General features: G+C 56.4%; 1 protein-coding gene, 1 long non-coding RNA gene and 1 pseudogene across 3 annotated transcripts in view; 2 read left to right on the forward strand and 1 right to left on the reverse strand.

The window, feature by feature from the left end:
• Nucleotides 1–2,596: 2,596 nt before the first annotated feature.
• LOC100230077 (uncharacterized) overlaps nucleotides 2,597–16,107 on the forward strand; it is a 674,623-nt pseudogene continuing 661,112 nt past the window's right edge.
• On the forward strand, nucleotides 8,854–11,260 carry LOC140680924 (uncharacterized). Its single transcript, XR_012052265.1, has 2 exons — nucleotides 8,854–9,465; nucleotides 10,554–11,260. It is a non-coding gene; the product is annotated as an uncharacterized lncRNA (long non-coding RNA).
• The window catches only part of LOC140680878 (uncharacterized), a 150,670-nt gene continuing 147,775 nt past the window's right edge, over nucleotides 13,213–16,107 (reverse strand). Inside the window, exon 7 of one of the 2 annotated variants that reach the window (XM_072919763.1) lies at nucleotides 13,213–14,614. In XM_072919763.1, coding sequence (XP_072775864.1) covers nucleotides 13,676–14,614 — 939 coding nt within the window. In that variant the 3' untranslated portion in view covers nucleotides 13,213–13,675. Of the gene's footprint in view, nucleotides 14,922–16,107 lie in introns of both variants that reach the window. The other variant, XM_072919765.1, reaches the window with a different exon arrangement.

A 16,107-nucleotide genomic window follows, 5' to 3' on the forward strand; every position in this document is an offset into this window, starting at 1 on the left:
GGAGGGCAATGCCTCTGCCAGGTGCTTGTGGCCGAGGCCGTCCCCTAGATGCTGGGGCCCCCTTGGGCCCTGGGGTTGATCCCTCAGGGGCTGTGGGAACTCTGCCATGGCCTTTGCCTTCAGCTTGGCCTTTTGCTCATCCCTCCTTGCCTTCAGCTGCTGTGCCTTTTTGCTCAAGTGCTGCAGGGCCTTCTTCTGCCACTCCTGCAGCCCCGGTCACTGCCTGTGGGTGCTCATCCTCTGAGAGCTGCTGAGCTTTCTGCAAAATCTTTCCTTTCTGCAGGGACCCAAGCCAAATCCTTCACAGAAAATCCTGATCCATCCATGTGCACTCTGCATTTCCCAGATGTTGCTTTGTTTTGCTCCTTGTGCTCAGGGTCCCCTGCACAGCCCGTGTGGCAGAGCCGGTGCCTGTCCTGCCGCAGTGTCCAAAGGCGGCCCCCCCGGCGGGCAGGGCCGGCAGCTCCCCGGGGCCGGGCAGCGGCCGGGGCGTCCCGCAGCCTCCTGGGGGCCGGGGGCCACTGCCGGCCCTGCCCGGGGCTGGTGGGCTCAGGCAGCGCCCGGCGCTGAGCCCCGGCTGCCCCACAGCCCCGGCCCAGCCCCGCAGCTCCCCACAGGCCCCCAGCCCTGCTCCCGGTCCCGCACCTCTGCGCCCGCTGCTGCCGCTGCCCACCACAGAGAAACCCCTGACATCCTGACCTCCTGCTTTTCCTCTCCTGGAAAATGGGGATGGAGAGTAGCAGGTGGCAAATTCTGAGGATAAGACCCTGCTGAAAAACATCCCAGTTCTGAGTATTTTTCTGTTCCTCCTCTTTGCCATCATCCTTTTTCTTACCACACACATTCCTCCTGCTGCTTCTTGCCTGAACCATATTGCTGCACACTCCCCTTCACCCGATCCCTTCCCAGCACAACAACACCATCCATCCCCTGTTGTCCAAATCCCTTCTCCCCTTCCCTTATTGCCCCCCTGGGTGTCCATGTCCTTAATTACCTCTGGGGGAATGTGCAAACTACCTCAGCATTCTCCCAAGGGACTCTTCAGAGACATTTTGGGATCATCCTCCCTTTGGCCAGGACCCCTCCCTGGCTTTCCCTTTTCTCCCCTCCATGGGTGCCCTGCCATGTTCACTCCCCGAAGATCCCAGGGCACTCACTGATGAGATTTTCAGTGCTCTCTCCCTGCTGACTCTTCACAGACCCCCCTGATGTGTCACTCGTCTGTCTCCTGGTCACTCCCGGGTCCCCAATCAATCCCCGGTGCCGCCTCCAGCCAAGGGAGCCGATCACCCAAAGTGGGTGAGGCACCTTCAGCTGCACTCCCTGCCCCAGGGTGTGCGGAAAAATTGACATCACCAGAGGATTCTGTCCACAAAGCAGACAGAGGAGTCCTGTGAAACTACTTTCATTTCTAAAAATGAGAGAGGCCATGGGACATTCCCCATGGGATCTCTCCAATTGCTGGAGGACACAGCCTCCTTTTCATCCTAATTCTCCTGGCCACATCTCCCTCTGCTTTCCCCATTGGCTGAAGCACTTGAGAGCTACAGACTTCCCAATCCACCTACTACATACTCCCTTAATATGCTCCCTGCTTGTATATAGCAAATGATATTCATGGCTCTGTTAAGTCTTTGTTGTTCTTCTGGAAGTTCATGAATAGAGCAGGGCCTTGGCTGAGCAGCAGTCTGTGTCATTAAGTGATAACATTTTCTGAAACCGATTCCTTCTCCTGTCACTCCCTTGTGTACAGCTCCCTGGCCCTCTGAGCCTTCCCCAACTGGACTCCTCCCCTCGGCCCCATCGCCCCCGCGAGGGGAATTTGGGGAGGTGGGAGTGGGGCAGCGCCAAGGCCGGGCCCCCCCGCGCTGTCCTGGCGGGAGCGGCTGCAGTGGGGACCGAGTGCGGGCGGGAGCGGCCGAGAGCCCAGCGCTGCCCCAGCCCGACCTGCCCCAGCTCCATCCCTGCCCCTCGGCTGGGATGCTGTGGGTCTGGGGGGAAGAGGGAGCCGGCAGTGGGTGCTGGGCCTGGGGACAGGAGGAGAAGGGAAGGAGAAGCAGGCTTGAGGAACAAAATGGTCAAACAATGCAGGTGGCAGGAGAAGGTGGGATTGCACAGGGGAAGGAGGAATAGCAGGAGGAAGAGGAGTGTGAGGAAGAGCAGAGACACAGGAGGAGGAGAAGGAGCAGAAAGAGGAAGCAGCAGTAGGTTCCACCCCTCCCTGTATCTGCATCCGCCCCCCAGCCCCAGGAGCGTTGCTCCCCCCACATGCAGCAGGTGACTGTGGAGGGGGTTCCACTATTTTCCCAGGGTGAATCTTGGTGTTTCTGAGCTTTCTTGGGCTAAATGTTGTTGCTTTGGTTTTATGTGGCAGCTGAATCTTTATGTTTTGGAGGAGGTTTTTGCTGACTTGTGATGTTTGGGGAGTTTTTGATCTGTATCTTGAAGTTTGTGGGATTTTTGGGCTGAATCTTGGTGTTTTGGAGGTTCTTACAGACACAGGATTCCCAATGACTTCCTGAGATAAACTGGAGCAAGGAGGAACGTCTAGTCCAAGGTGCTCTCCTCTTGTTTTTTTCCCCAAACCAGGATTTTTCATTCCCTGGGCGTGTCTGGATGGAGGAGGAGAAAAAGCCCCGGAGATCCCGCAGGAGGAGAAGCTGCAAACCCAGCCCAGGGAGCTGCGGGGAGGAAAGAGCCCCCCTGAGCCAGGAAGGCGGGCAGAGATCCAGCCGGAGCTCGGAGCGGGTGGAGAAGTCTCATGGCAGGGAGAAGCCCCACAAGTGCTTGGAATGTGGGAAGGGTTTCAGCTGGAGATCCCATCTGATCGTGCACCAGAGGATCCACACTGGGGAGAGGCCCTACGAGTGTCCCAAGTGTGGGAAGAGGTTTCAGACCAGCTTCCATCTCCTCAGACATGAGCGAATTCATACAGAGGAGAGGCCCTTCCGCTGCCCCGACTGCGGGGAGGGCTTCAACCGCAACTCCAACCTCACCATGCACCGGCGCATCCACACCGGGGAGAGGCCCTACGAGTGTGGAGAGTGTGGAAAGAGCTTCAGAAAGAGGGGTGGCCTGATGGTGCACCAGGTGATCCACACCGGGGAAGGGCCTTACGAATGTTTAGAATGTGGGAAGAGTTTTGGGCAGAGCTCAGCCCTGAGAACACACCAGCGCATCCACACAGGGGAGAGGCCCTACGAGTGTCCCCAGTGTGGGAAGAGGTTTCGGACCAGCTCCAGTGTCCTCAGACATGGGCGGATTCACACAGAGGAGAGGCCCTTCCGCTGCCCCAACTGCGGGAAGGGCTTCAAGCTAAACTCCCACCTCAACAGGCACCGGCGCATCCACACCGGGGAGAGGCCCTACGAGTGTGGGAAGTGTGGGAAGAGCTTCTCACAGAGCTCTCACTTGAACCAGCACCAACGGAGGCACCACTAAGGGAAGCCCTGTGAGTGCCCCGAGTGAGGGAAGAGCTTGGAGTGAGGGAAGAGAGTGAGGGAAGGGCTTAGAGTGAGGGAAGAGAGTGAGGGAAGAGCTTGGTGTGCTCCTGCAGCTCCATCCCCCATGGGAGGATCCGGGCTGGATGATCCCCAGTGACCCCTGTGAGGCAGAACCCTGCTGATCCGTGGTCCTGGTGATCCATGCTGGGTGTGGGGAAGGTGTTGGCTTCTTCTCCTTGTGCTGCTGTGATTTGGGGGGGTTCCCATGGATGGGGGATGGGGGGTGAGTGGGGTGTCCTGGCGCACAGGGAAGGGGGGAAGCAGTTAATGGGGGGGGTCCCAGTAAATTGGGGGGGACCCTGATGATAATAGGGGGCCTTGGGAGATAACGGTGGGGGGGGAAGGACCAAACCCTAAGGGACTCCCCTGGTGCTGGTTAACCCCCCGTGCCCCCCCAGCCCTTGGGGTCCTCCACAGTCCCTGCACTGTTCCTGGGGGTCCTGCGGCACTGGGGGGGGTCAAAGCGGAGGGGATGGAACCTCCGTCATGGATGGGGGCACAAAGGGGGTCCGGGCCCAGTGCTCGGGGGGGTCGGTGCATGAGGGGACCCCGGTCCCTGTCCCGGTGCACGGGGGTGGCGCTGCCTGGGGGGTCCCGGTGCTTGTGGGGTTCCCAGGGTTTGAGGGGGTCCGGTCCCTATCCCGGTGCTTGGTGAGGGGGGGGCAGTGCCCGGGGGGCTCCCACTGCTTGGTAATTGGGGGGTGTGTCATGGTTTGATGCTGGCACAATGCCAGCGCCTCATGAAAATACAACTTACTAATCAAATGCTGTGAAATGTGATCAAGGACAGAGCAAAGCAGGCTAAACTTAATAACAAAGGAAAAAGCTTTATTACACTACTACTACTACTACTATAAAAGGAAAAGAAAGGAAAGAAAAAAACCACACAAAATTCGAAATGAAAACCTTCTCAAACATTTCTCCTTCCTCCACCTAACTCTACCAAACCCCAGCGAGACTCATTTGGATCTTTAATCAAGTTTTCACCCTTCAATATAATCAATACTGAGTCCATTGGGGAAGAGAGGAGTCCCCCTTGCAACCATAGACCCCCAGGAAACACAATTGCCACCTTTTGTGTTTCCAATGTCACACGTGGCACCGCCCAGACACACCGGGCCAGTGTGACATTCTCCTCTCCATGTCACAGTGCTCTCACCACCGGGCATGGACAGAGACTGCTTATAGGGCCCCTTTAAGGATGCTTTGCCAAGGACCACCAGGAACAACAGTCCAGTATCACAATTCGGGACTAGAGTCCCCCCCATTTTCCCCTGGGGCCGAGGGTCCAAAAGACAGAGATCGCCTTCTCTTCTTCCTGAAGATGGAGGGCATCCTCACACCCTCCTCAGCTCTCTCTCTGTCCACTCCAAAACTGGTAGTTGCTGCAGAAGGTCTCTTGGCTCACCAATGCATTTCCCTAAAATGCAGTCTCTCTTGAAAGAAAGAGTGGTTCAGTCTATGGTAAACAAGCAGAGTCCAGCCAAAAAGCCACTCTATCATCTGCCCCTAACCTTCTTCTCTAAACATCTGAGGTTTCAAGCTGTCTCTCTTTTCTTCAAATTCAGGAGGAGTAATATTTCATAAAGCCTTCATTTCTCAGGAAGGGTTAAAAGTCCTAACTCCCAAGGATGGCTCGCTGCCCAGGCTCCAGCTCCCACAGCCCAGCTGGGCACCTTGCGGCCCCCCCGCTCTTCTCCTTCCCTGCGGCGAACTGCTGATAAAACCACCGCCGTCTCTTTTTCTCTCTTGGGAGATAGAGAGACTCTGGCGGGGGGGAACGGAGACATCCCAGATTTTTTCACCCTTCCATCTGCAAGAGCTGACTTTGCCGGTTCCGATCCTTTACCTCCTGGCCTACCTGTGCAGGCCGCATGGCTCCCCTCCCCCACCCAGCCCGGGCTGGGGGGGGAGGTCCGTATCATGCGGTGACCGGAACCAAAGAAGGACGAGTCTTCCTGGGAATTCCGCTTTTAACCCCTCTGTGTTCTCAGAGGCGTGTCTACTTTCAATTGGTCACCCCAAGTGTCAGTATCTAAACCTGACCCCTGACTGGATGAACTTCTTCTTTCTAAAAAAAAAATTCTCTTCCCGTGTCAAACCATGACAGGGGTGTCAGAATCCAGGACATCCCTCTGGCTGCCCTGGATGGCTCGAGACCCTGGCAGGGGCCTCGGAGACCTTGGCACGACCGGTGGCTTTGGTTTTAGCCCCTGGAGAAAATTGCCAACTTTGTATGGGGAATTACAAGGCAAAAGGGTTTGAGTAGCGTGGTAGGTGAATTAACACAGGGTGGAAAAGTAGAATTTTAACATTTTAAAATACGGGGTTCAATGGGACAAGGTGGAGGGATCTGGGTGTGTCCTGACCTTCTTCTCCTTCTTTTTACCCTCCATGTCTTGCTGTGATGGTGACACTTTTCTGTTGGTTGAAGGTAGAGACACACTGTCCAACATAAACGATAGATATTGGCACGTTACTGTAAACACAGTACAGGTAGTTTTTAGTGTAGAAGGCAAACAGCGCCCTGAGGGCAGGGAGACTGCCACAGACCGACCTGCTAGACAGAGCTCAGCAGAGTGGACAAAGCTGTTAGAGAAAAGGGAAAATAAACGGCCCTGAGAAGCAAAGCTCCGCATCTCGACTCCTTCTCTGCCCACGTGGGCTGGGAGAAAAGGACTTTTCACAATCTCGGGGTCATCTCAACCCCCAGAAAACCGAGAGGGGGTCTCCACTCGTCCCAGTGCCCGGTGAGGGGGGGTCAGTGCTCGAGGGGGGTTCGGGGGCACTGAAATGGGTGCGGGTGCGGTTTTTGGGGGTCCCAGCGCCCCCTGGGGAAGGGTCAGTGCTCAGCAGTGGGGGCTGCCTGGGGACCCCCCCGGCCCCCAAATCACAGCCGGGTCTCCTGCAGGGCACTGAGGGGAGGCTCGTTCACCCCCTGCCCCCACCAGCGTCGCCACACACCTTCCCAAAGTGTCCCCAAGTGCTCCCAAAGTGCCCTCAGAATGTCCCCGAGTCTCTGCCACGGTGACACCGGCCTGATGACGGCCCAGTGGTGATGTTGCTCTGTGCACAGCAGCCTCGGGATGACCTCCATGGCTCTTTGGCACCACTTGGCCACTGCACAGCCACCGTGGCCAGGAGAGGGACAGAAGAAGAGGGTGTTGATGTCCCCAAGTGTCCCCAGCAGGTGACGCGTGGCCAGGCAGGCACTGGCCTCCCACAGCTGCTCAGCCTCGGCTGCTGTGGCCACCAAGGCCTCACGGAAATCATGGGACGCCTCCGTTGTCCCCTCCAGGGCAGCCTCGATGTCCCTGAGCCGGCGCTGCAGCTCCCGGGGGAAGGCGGTGGCTTCGTCACACGCGGCCACCAAGTCCCCCAGCAGCCCCAGGTACAGCTCCAGCCGCTGTCCCTTCCTGGTGGCCACATCCCTGCAGGCGTCGCGGAGCTCGGTGGCCGCCTTGGCCAGCCGGGCCCAGCTGTCCATGAGCCTGTCCAGCACACGCCTGTTGCTGGCCAGGGCTCTCACACAGGCCCAGGTGGTCCCTGGGGTGTCCCCGAGGTTGGCCAGGGTCTAGTCCAGGGAGGGGACAGTGCGGTGCCCCAGGGAGGGGACAGGGCGGTGGCGCAGGGAGGGGACACGGTAGTGGCGCAGGGCGTCCTGGAGGTGAAAGATCAAGGTCCCCACAGCCACACGAAGGAACTCTGGGGACACGGCCAGCAGCACGTCCCTGTGCGGCCTGGCCACGGTGGCCATCAGTTCTCTCAGGGTGGCCACCAGCTCGCCCAGTGTGGCCACCACGGCCACCATCGCCTCCAGCACCTGGTGGGGGGACAGCTGGGGAGGGGACAGGAGAGGTGTCAGGGGCCTGGTGGCAGTTGTGGCCTCCTACCGTGGCCCCTGTGCCCTCTTGTGGTCCCGTTTGTCCCCTCCCTGGAGGGCTCTGCTGTCCCCTCTGTCCCTTTTGTCACCCCCTATCCCCCACATTCCCCCCCTGTCCCCTCCTGCCACCCTCGGTCCCCTGTGTTCCCCACCCCCGTGTTCCCCCTGTCCCCTCCCACCCCCCCGCCGGGATTGTCGCACCTCGCGGGGCTCCATGGCCGCTGGGGACACTCCAGGGAGGGGACACGGCCGGGGACAGTTGGGGACACGCGGGAACGCGGCGCGGCCGGAGAGGGGAAACAGGAAGAGGTGACGTCATCGCCCCGGCCCCGCCCCACCTTTGGCCGCTTTTGGGGGATCCTGAGGAGATTTTGGGGGGGTCCCAGGTGAGCTTTGGGGGGTCCCAGGTGAGGGTTTGGGGGGTCCCAGGTGAGGTTTGGGGGGGTCCCAGGTGAGGTTTTGGGGGGGTCCCAGGTGAGGTTTTGGGGTCCCAGGTGAAGGTTGGGGGGTCCCAGGTGAGAATTCCCAAGAATTTGGGGTTTCCCAGCTGCCCAGGTGAGGTCTCAGGGTCCTAGGAGAAGTTTGGGAGTCTCAGGTGAGAGTTTGGGGGGTTCCAGGTGAGGTTTGTGGGGTCCTGAGGAGATTTTGGAGGGCTGCAGGGGAGCTTTAGTGGGTCCCAGGTGAGAATTCCCAATGATTTGGGGGTTGCCAGGTGAAAACAGCTCGGGGGGGCCGAGGAGGGAGGGGTTGGGGAGATTTTGAAGTGTGTCCCAAGGGTGGGGGCGGGGCGGTGAGGGAGGGTCCTGGGGAATTTGGGGGGGTGGGAACGGCAGGATGAACCCCCAGACACTGACCACGCCCTCTTTAGACCCCGCCCTGTGTTTTGGCCCCGCCCCTTGCTGCTGAACACGCCCACTGAGTGCCCCACCCCCTCAGGCCCCGCCCCTCCCAGTTCCAGCTCCGGGTTCTGGCCCCGCCCCCTCCTGAAGCCCCACCCTAAATGAGCCTTGGGCCCGCCCCCGGATAGATTTTTATCAATGGAAACCAAAAATCGCCACAAATCGACCCAAAAATTCAAACCCAGGGTGCGGGAGTGTGTTCTTTATTCTTTCAGTGTCTGTACACACCCCGCCCCCATCTCACTCCTAACCCCCTTCTCTCCAAGATGTGAATCTCCCCTCCCCCCGCTTCTTTCCCTGCCCCCTTTCACAGACTGTTTAGTATGTTAGTCCTACCCCAAACTCCTCCCCTGTTATTCCCCTATTGGTTGCTGTTCCTATACCCCTCCCCATAAGTTCTTGTATAAAACATCTGCTCGCCCCCCACAAGGCGTCTTGGGGCACGCGAAATAAACCGAACCTGTTCACCCCAAGTCCCGTGCCGCCTCCATCTGTCCCCGCGCCGATAACTGGGACTGCAGAGCATTTACAGGGGGACCGGCTGCCCGTTCTCTCCCTTGCCGCCCAGCACGCCCGCGCTCGGGGTGTCGCAGTGAAAGGGGACTGCAACGCAACAAATGGTAGCAAGAGGATGGTTCCCTCCTCCGTCTTGTAAAACAAATGGGCAAATTCGTGGGGGCGCCTGCCTCACGGAAGAAGAAGGAGGGAAGAGGAACATCTGAGGTCATAGAAGCTTTGCCGGACGCTAAGAGGAGCCGAGAGCCGAGCGAAAAGAATTCGGCTCCAGGACGCTTCTTTGTTCTTGCCTCCGCGCACTCTACCCCACCCCCGCCGAGATCAGACGTCCTGCACTGGGGCAGACGTGCTGCAGGGGCTTTGAAGGGCGGGTAGACCTACCCCAGGACAAAGAGGGCGGTTTGGCAGCGGCTCAAGGGAGCCAGGAGAACGGCTCGTCAGGGGACAGCACCGGAACGAAACCACCAGAGGCCGATAGTGGCCGAGCCCAAGGCTTCAGGGACGAGTTTTGGGTGCAGCCGAGATCGGCTGGACTTGCCTGCAAGTCCCGGGAACACCTAAGCCTCTGGAAGAGCCAAACCGAGAAGGAACATCCCCAGTTCGGCGCGACTTTTCCACCAAGTCGAGGAGAAGAATCAAGCCATCTCCACCCGGGCCCTAGAGGGTAAGGGGGGCTAAAACGGGGTGGGGTCCATCCCGCCAGGTGGCTGGGTTTCCCATTTTTTCTTTTTGCGTTTTAACCCTCGCTCGTGCTCAGACGGGAGCTGTATTCTTGCATGCGCCCGGCGGGCGAGTGGGTTTTTAGTTTCTGGCGGGGGGAGGTCCCAGGCACCCCTCACCTAGTCTTTTATGGGGACCCATATTTGATTGCTTTTTCTTCCCCTCGAAAAGTCATCTTCTCTATCCTTTCCTCCCCAATCTGGGCTGGACGGAGGGGGTAGAAAAGACACAAACGGGACAAATGTTTGAAAGGCGGCATGTTAACTATAGGAGAGTTGGTAAAAGAAGCCCTGTACACCCACGCATTGTGTCAACATCCAGCTGCATCGGGCTCCTCTCCTGTAAATTCCCCTTTTGCTTCGGTGAAGCTCCCCAGACCCCCTTGCCCTTGGATTTTCCTAAACTTTTCCCTATCTTCCCTTGGGGATGGCTGTGACCAAGCCGCCCCAGGCGCCCTGCCGGGTACTGCTGCCTTCCCTTGGGGATGGTGTTGGCCGCGCTGCCTCTGAGGGGGGGTGCAGTGCACCCGGCACCCCCTTACAAGATGGCGCTGGCCACGCCACTTGGAACCTGTTTTCCCGCCATGATCCTTCTTTTCCACCCCTGGTTTCCCGCCAGCCCTACCCTCTCCCCAAGGGCCCCGACAATCAAAATTGCCGCGAGGCTAGTCCCTGTGGGGGGGAGGCGGGGTTGGATATTCCCTAATCCTTCTTCTGGCCCTTCCTCTGGTGGGACGGATCGCTGTCGAGGACCTCCCATCAGGGGACCCCCCTTCTTAGAAGATCACTCCCCTTCTCGGGTGGGGGGGGTCTCCTTTGAGGGAGGGTGGGGCGGAAACCCTGGACCGGAAACCCGCCATTTTGTCTTCCCCCTGAGATGGCGGCACCCTGGTCCACCCTATACCCATTCCCCTTATCAATCATGACAGTCACTAATCAAGTGATTGTCTGATTCCCCTATCCCATTCCTTAATGCACCCTACCCAATGTTCCCTTTTATTTAATAATCTACTTGTTGGGTTATATTTTATAGAAAGAAAGATCATCCTATTTAGTTTATACCCACGGTATTATGCCCACTCCGGAAATAAAGAATAAAATTAGACAAGCCATGTCGCCGCTCGCTGCTTCAACTCTGCTATACATCTCCAGCGTCGCGACAGCCCAAGTTTCGAATCAGATCAAGCTGTGAATTCTGCTGAATGTTGTACCCCGAATTCAGAATTTGTTTATGTCAATTTTATACGCTTTGTATATTAATTTGTTTTATTGTAATTATAATTAATTTGTACTTTTCTGACATTTTTCAATTTATTTCTGTTTAATAATTTGTAATGTTACTATATGATTTTGTTGTATTTTACATATGAAGTTTATATTGTTTATATGCAGTATTAATTTGTTTAAACGTCAGAATTCTCCTTTCTTTTGTAAAAAGAAAAAGAGGGAGATGTGGGACTGTGTGTTCTTTATTCTTTCAGTGTCTGTACACACCCCCTCCCTCATCTCACTCCTAACCCCCTTCTCTCCAAGATGTGAATCTCCCCTCCCCCCGCTTCTTTCCCTGCCCCCTTTCACAGACTGTTTAGTATGTTAGTCCTACCCCAAACTCCTCCCCTGTTATTCCCCTATTGGTTGCTGTTCCTATACCCCTCCCCGTAAGTTCTTGTATAAAACATCTGCTCGCCCTCCCCAAGGCGTCTTGGGGCACGCGAAATAAACCGAACCTGTTCACCCCAAGTCCCGTGCCGCCTCCATCTGTCCCCGCGCCAATAACTGGGACTGCAGAGCATTTACAGGGGGACCGGCTGCCCGTTCTCTCCCCCCGCCGCCCAGCACGCCCGCGCTCGGTGCTGTCGCGGTGAAAGGGGACCGCAACACAACAGTATTTGATCCCAGTTCCATATTTGATCCCTATCTCTAGTTGATCCCAGATCCTATTTGATCCCAGTCCAGTTTATCCCAGTCTTTAGGATCTCAATCTGTAGGATCCCAATCTCTAGTTGATCCCAGTCCATATTTGATCCCAATCTCTCGTTTATCCCAGTCCCTCTTTGATCCCAGTCCGTATTTGATCCCAGTCCATATTTGATCCCTGTCCATCTTTTATCCCAGACTATATTTGATCCCTGTCCATATTTGATCCCAGTCCCTATTTTATCCCAGACTATATTTGATCCCAGACCCAAGTTGATCCCAGTCCATACTGTGAGGACGCTGGACTCCAGGACGCTTTGGGTGGGTGGAGACGAGAGATCTCTGAAGGCTGCCCTTAGAATATCTGGTTTATTAGAGAGGGTGAAAGGCCCTGCTTGGAGTCACCAGACGTGACCCGTGGCAGGCCCGAGGGCGTGGGGGAAGGGAGAGGCAAGGGGTAGAGGGAGATAAGAGAGGATCCCAAGAGGATGTTCCAGGAGAGGGGCAGTTCCAAGAGAAGGGAAGTTCCAAGAGAGCGTCTGGCTCCTCAGGGACTCCTTGTCAGGGGCTTCAAGGTGGGCTGGAACAAGACTCGGGCCAATGGGGTCACAGACTCCTGATGCTTCAGGGGAGGGTTACAGGTGTGGGATGAACCATACATTGGGGTGAGATCCAACAGTCCATTTGACCCTTGGACCTACCTGTAGGTAAGGGCATTGTTCAACCAGAAGGGGGGATTGTCTTCATCCTGTCTGTGCTAATGTGTTCTACTTGTGCAGTGACTACTGTTTGGTATGTCACAACTTGTTACCATCTCAATCTCTGTATTTTCTAAACCTTTTGCCAGGCAGTCATATTTATAAGGCTTTCCTATTTGAGCTTCCCCAAGACATATGATCCCAGTCCATATGATCCCAGTCCATATCTGACCCCAGTCCCAATTTTATCTCAGTCTATATTTGATCCCAGTCCATAGGATCCCAATCCACATCTGATCCCAGTCTCTATTTGAACACAGTCCGTAGTTGATCCAAGTCTCCAGCTGATCCAAGTCCATATGATCTCAGTCCCAATTTGATCCCAGTCTGTAGGATCCCAGTCCCTATTTTATCCGAGTCCCTTGTTGATACCAGTCCATAGGATCCCAGTCCATGTTTGATCCTTGTCCGTATTTGATCCCAGTTCAGTTCATTCCAGTCTGTAGGGCCCCAGTCCCTAATTGATCCCAGTCCCTAGTTGATCCTAGACCACAGGATCTCAGTGCATATTTGATCCCAATCTCTGGTTGATCCCAGTCTATATGGCCCTGCGCACATTCCAGAGGTCTGGAATTTCAGCTCCCAGCCAGGAAAAGACATTCCCTTTGCCCTCGAAGGCAAAGCTCTTGAGAAGGGGCTGAAAGCCAAGTGGAGCAAAATCCTACAGAGACATTTCACTGCTGGCCTCCATAACTTCAGCTCCTGAACTAAGAAATAAAATAATAATTGGGAAATTAAATAATTAAAAAATCAGGAGTGGGTCATTGGGGGCAGAGGGGGCAATTAAATTAGAGGAGGATTCAATTAAATCAGGGAAGGATCTTGGGTGGTCCCTGAGGAAATTAAATTGGGGGAGGGTCTTTGGAGGTCCCCTGGGTCAAGGGAGACACAGAGAGAGAAACAGAGCAGGCAAAGAGAGGTGGGAGGGAAAGGAGGACACAAACACAAACAGCTGAGAAGGTGGTGCCCTGAAAAACACAACTGCCACGGACTGGAGATGAACGGCAAAGAAATCACTAAGTCTGTAAGTTTTATTTGCTATCAAATACATCCCAGCCACCCAACCCCACACAATCCCCATCTCACCGCTCCAAACTGGGATACCACTTCTCCCAATCTCCTCCCAAAGCCATCTCACCCTGCAGCTGTGGATTCGAGTGAGTTTGGTGTGGGATTGAGGTTTTTTTTGAGCTGGGAACAAACAATTTGAAGAGGGATTGAGCCTCTGTGCTTAAAATTCAGTTGTTTTCAGTGGGATGTGAGTGGTTTTGAGGTGAAAGATCGATCCCTCTTGGCTTTTGGAGCGCAGAGAGATTGAGAAGAGAAAAAATGAAGGTCAACACAAAAGGAGAAGCAGCCAAGTGTGTTCCCAACATGGATCACAGGGAATGTGGGTCACCAGGGCTGTGCCCAATGTGGGTCCTCCAGTGGGGGATGGAGTTTAGCTCTTCTCGCACTCGGGGCACTCGCAGGGCTTCCCTTACCGGTGCCTCCGTTGGTGTTTGGTCAAGTGAGAGCTCTGTGAGAATCTCTTCCCACACTCCCCACACTCGTAGGGCCTCTCTCCGGTGTGGATGCGGCGATGCTGGATGAGGGTGGAGTTGTCCCTGAATCCCTTCCCGCAGTCGGGGCAGCGGAAGGGCCTCTCCTCTGTGTGAATCCGATAGTGCTGGAGGAGATTGGAGCTGGTCTGAAACCTCTTCCCACACTCAGAACACTCGTAGGGCCTCTCCCCAGTGTGGATCCTCTGGTGCTTGATCAGGTGGGAGCTGTGGCTGAAGCTCTTCCCACACTCAGAACACTCGTAGGGCCTCTCACCAGTGTGGATGCGCCGGTGCGTGGTGAGGTGGGAGTTCTTCCTGAATCCCTTCCCGCAGTCAGGGCAGCAGAAGGGCCTCTCCTCCCTGTGAATTTGATAGTGTTTGACGAGATGGGAGGTGGTCTGAAACCTCTTCCCACACTTGGAACACTCGTAGGGCCTCTCCCCAGTGTGGATCACCTGGTGACAAAACAGGTGGGAGCTCCGGCTGAAGCTCTTCCCACACTCCCCACACTCGTAGGGCCTCTCCCTAGTGTGGATGCGCCGGTGCCTGGTGAGGTTGGAGTTATCCCTGAATCCCTTCCCGCAGTCGGGGCAGCAGAAGGGCCTCTCCTCCATGTGAACCCGATAGTGCTGGAGGAGACAGGAGCTGGTCTGAAACCTCTTCCCACACTTGGAACACTCGTAGGGCCTTTCCCCAGTGTGGATCCTCTGGTGATTTCTCAGGTGGGACTTCCTCCTGAAGCCCTTTCCACACTCCCCACACTCATAGGGCCGTTCCCCACTGTGGGTTCTCTGGTGCAGAATCAGCTCGGACTTCGTCCTGAAGCTCTTCCCACACTCCGAGCACTTGTGGGGCTTCTCCCCATCATGGAGCTGCTCAGGGACCCCCAGCTCCGAGCTCTGGCTCCATCTCCGGCCGCCTCCCCGGCCCAGGGTGGGTCTTTCCCCCTCAGATCCCCGCGATCTGCGTTTGCAGCCCCTCCTCGTGCGGGATCTCCGGGGCTTTTCCTCCCCGTCGGGTTCCTGCGCTGTGGAGCAGCTCAAAACGGCCTCTTCCACCAGGTTCTGCCGCGGGGATTTGTCCTCCCTGCTCTCCATCCTCAGCTCCTGCCCTGGGGGAGGAAGGACAAGGAGAGGCTCTTCCTCTTCCTCGCAGCCTCCCAGGGGCTGGGAATGGGAAATCCTGGTTTGGGGAAAACAAGGGATGAGCACGTTGAGTTGGAAGCTCCCTCTGTCCCAGTCCATCTCTACAAGTCCCTGACCACCTGGGCTCCATAAAAACCTCCCAAACACCGAGATCCAGCCCTGAAAAAGCCTCCCAGGAGTTCCCCGTCCCTGCTCCCTCCACTTTGCTGTTCGGGGCTCCCCCCTGTCCCAGCTGCTGGGGTCACACTTGCATTGGGGGTCCCCCTTCTCCTCGCTGCCCGCCCTCCCCAGGCTGCCGGGAGTCCCAGCAATCCCAAAAGCTCCCCCCTCTTGGCTCTCCCCATTCAGGGGTGCCAGGGCTGTTTGGGCTCCCGGGCTCCCTTCTCCCCCTCTTCCCTGCTCTGGGCTGCCGGGGCTCCAAGGAATCCCCCCAAGGGGACTTTTCCGCTCCGCTTCGCAGTTCTTCTTTCTCCAAACATCCCACCAAAAAACCCTGGATGGCTGAACCTGGAACCACAGTGGATGATAATGGGAGCAGCTGTGCCCATGCTGGATTCATACTGGGATCCTACTGGAACTGGCTGGCATCATACTGGGAATGACTGGAAGTGTGCTGGCTGTGACTGGAACCATGCTGGAGGTGACTGGGAGCAACTGGGCCCACACTGGGAGTGACAGGGAGTCATTCTGGGCAGGGCTGGAATCATACTGGGAGTGACTGGAACCATACTGGGGGGGACTGGGTGCAGCTGGGATCATCCTGGGAGCCACTGGGATTCCAGCAGGTGTGAATGGATCCTGGCTGGGGGTCACTGGGAGCTACTGGGCCCATGTTGGGAGGAAAATCTGGACACATTGGAAGCAACTGGGACCAACTGGAAGGTACTGGAACCGTGCTGAGGGGACTGAGACCACAAATGGGGAAACTGGGTTCATACTGGGAGCGACTGGGACCACACTTTGGGCAACTGCCAGAAACTGGGATCATGCTGGAGGCAACTGGGAGTAACTGGGAAAGACTGGGATCATTCTGGATCACCAGAACCTTACTGGGCCAACTGGAATATACTGGGAGTGTCTGTGACCATACTGGGGGGACTGGAACCACACTGGGAACAGCTGGGACCATGCTGGGGACAGCTGAGAGTGAGTGGGACCATGCTGAGTGGGACTGGGACTATTCTAGGGACACCTGGGATCATACTGGGAGGAACTGGGAACAA

The sequence above is a fragment of the Taeniopygia guttata genome, chromosome 30 (assembly GCF_048771995.1).
Source record: "Taeniopygia guttata chromosome 30, bTaeGut7.mat, whole genome shotgun sequence".
Taxonomy (NCBI): Eukaryota; Metazoa; Chordata; class Aves; order Passeriformes; family Estrildidae; genus Taeniopygia; species Taeniopygia guttata.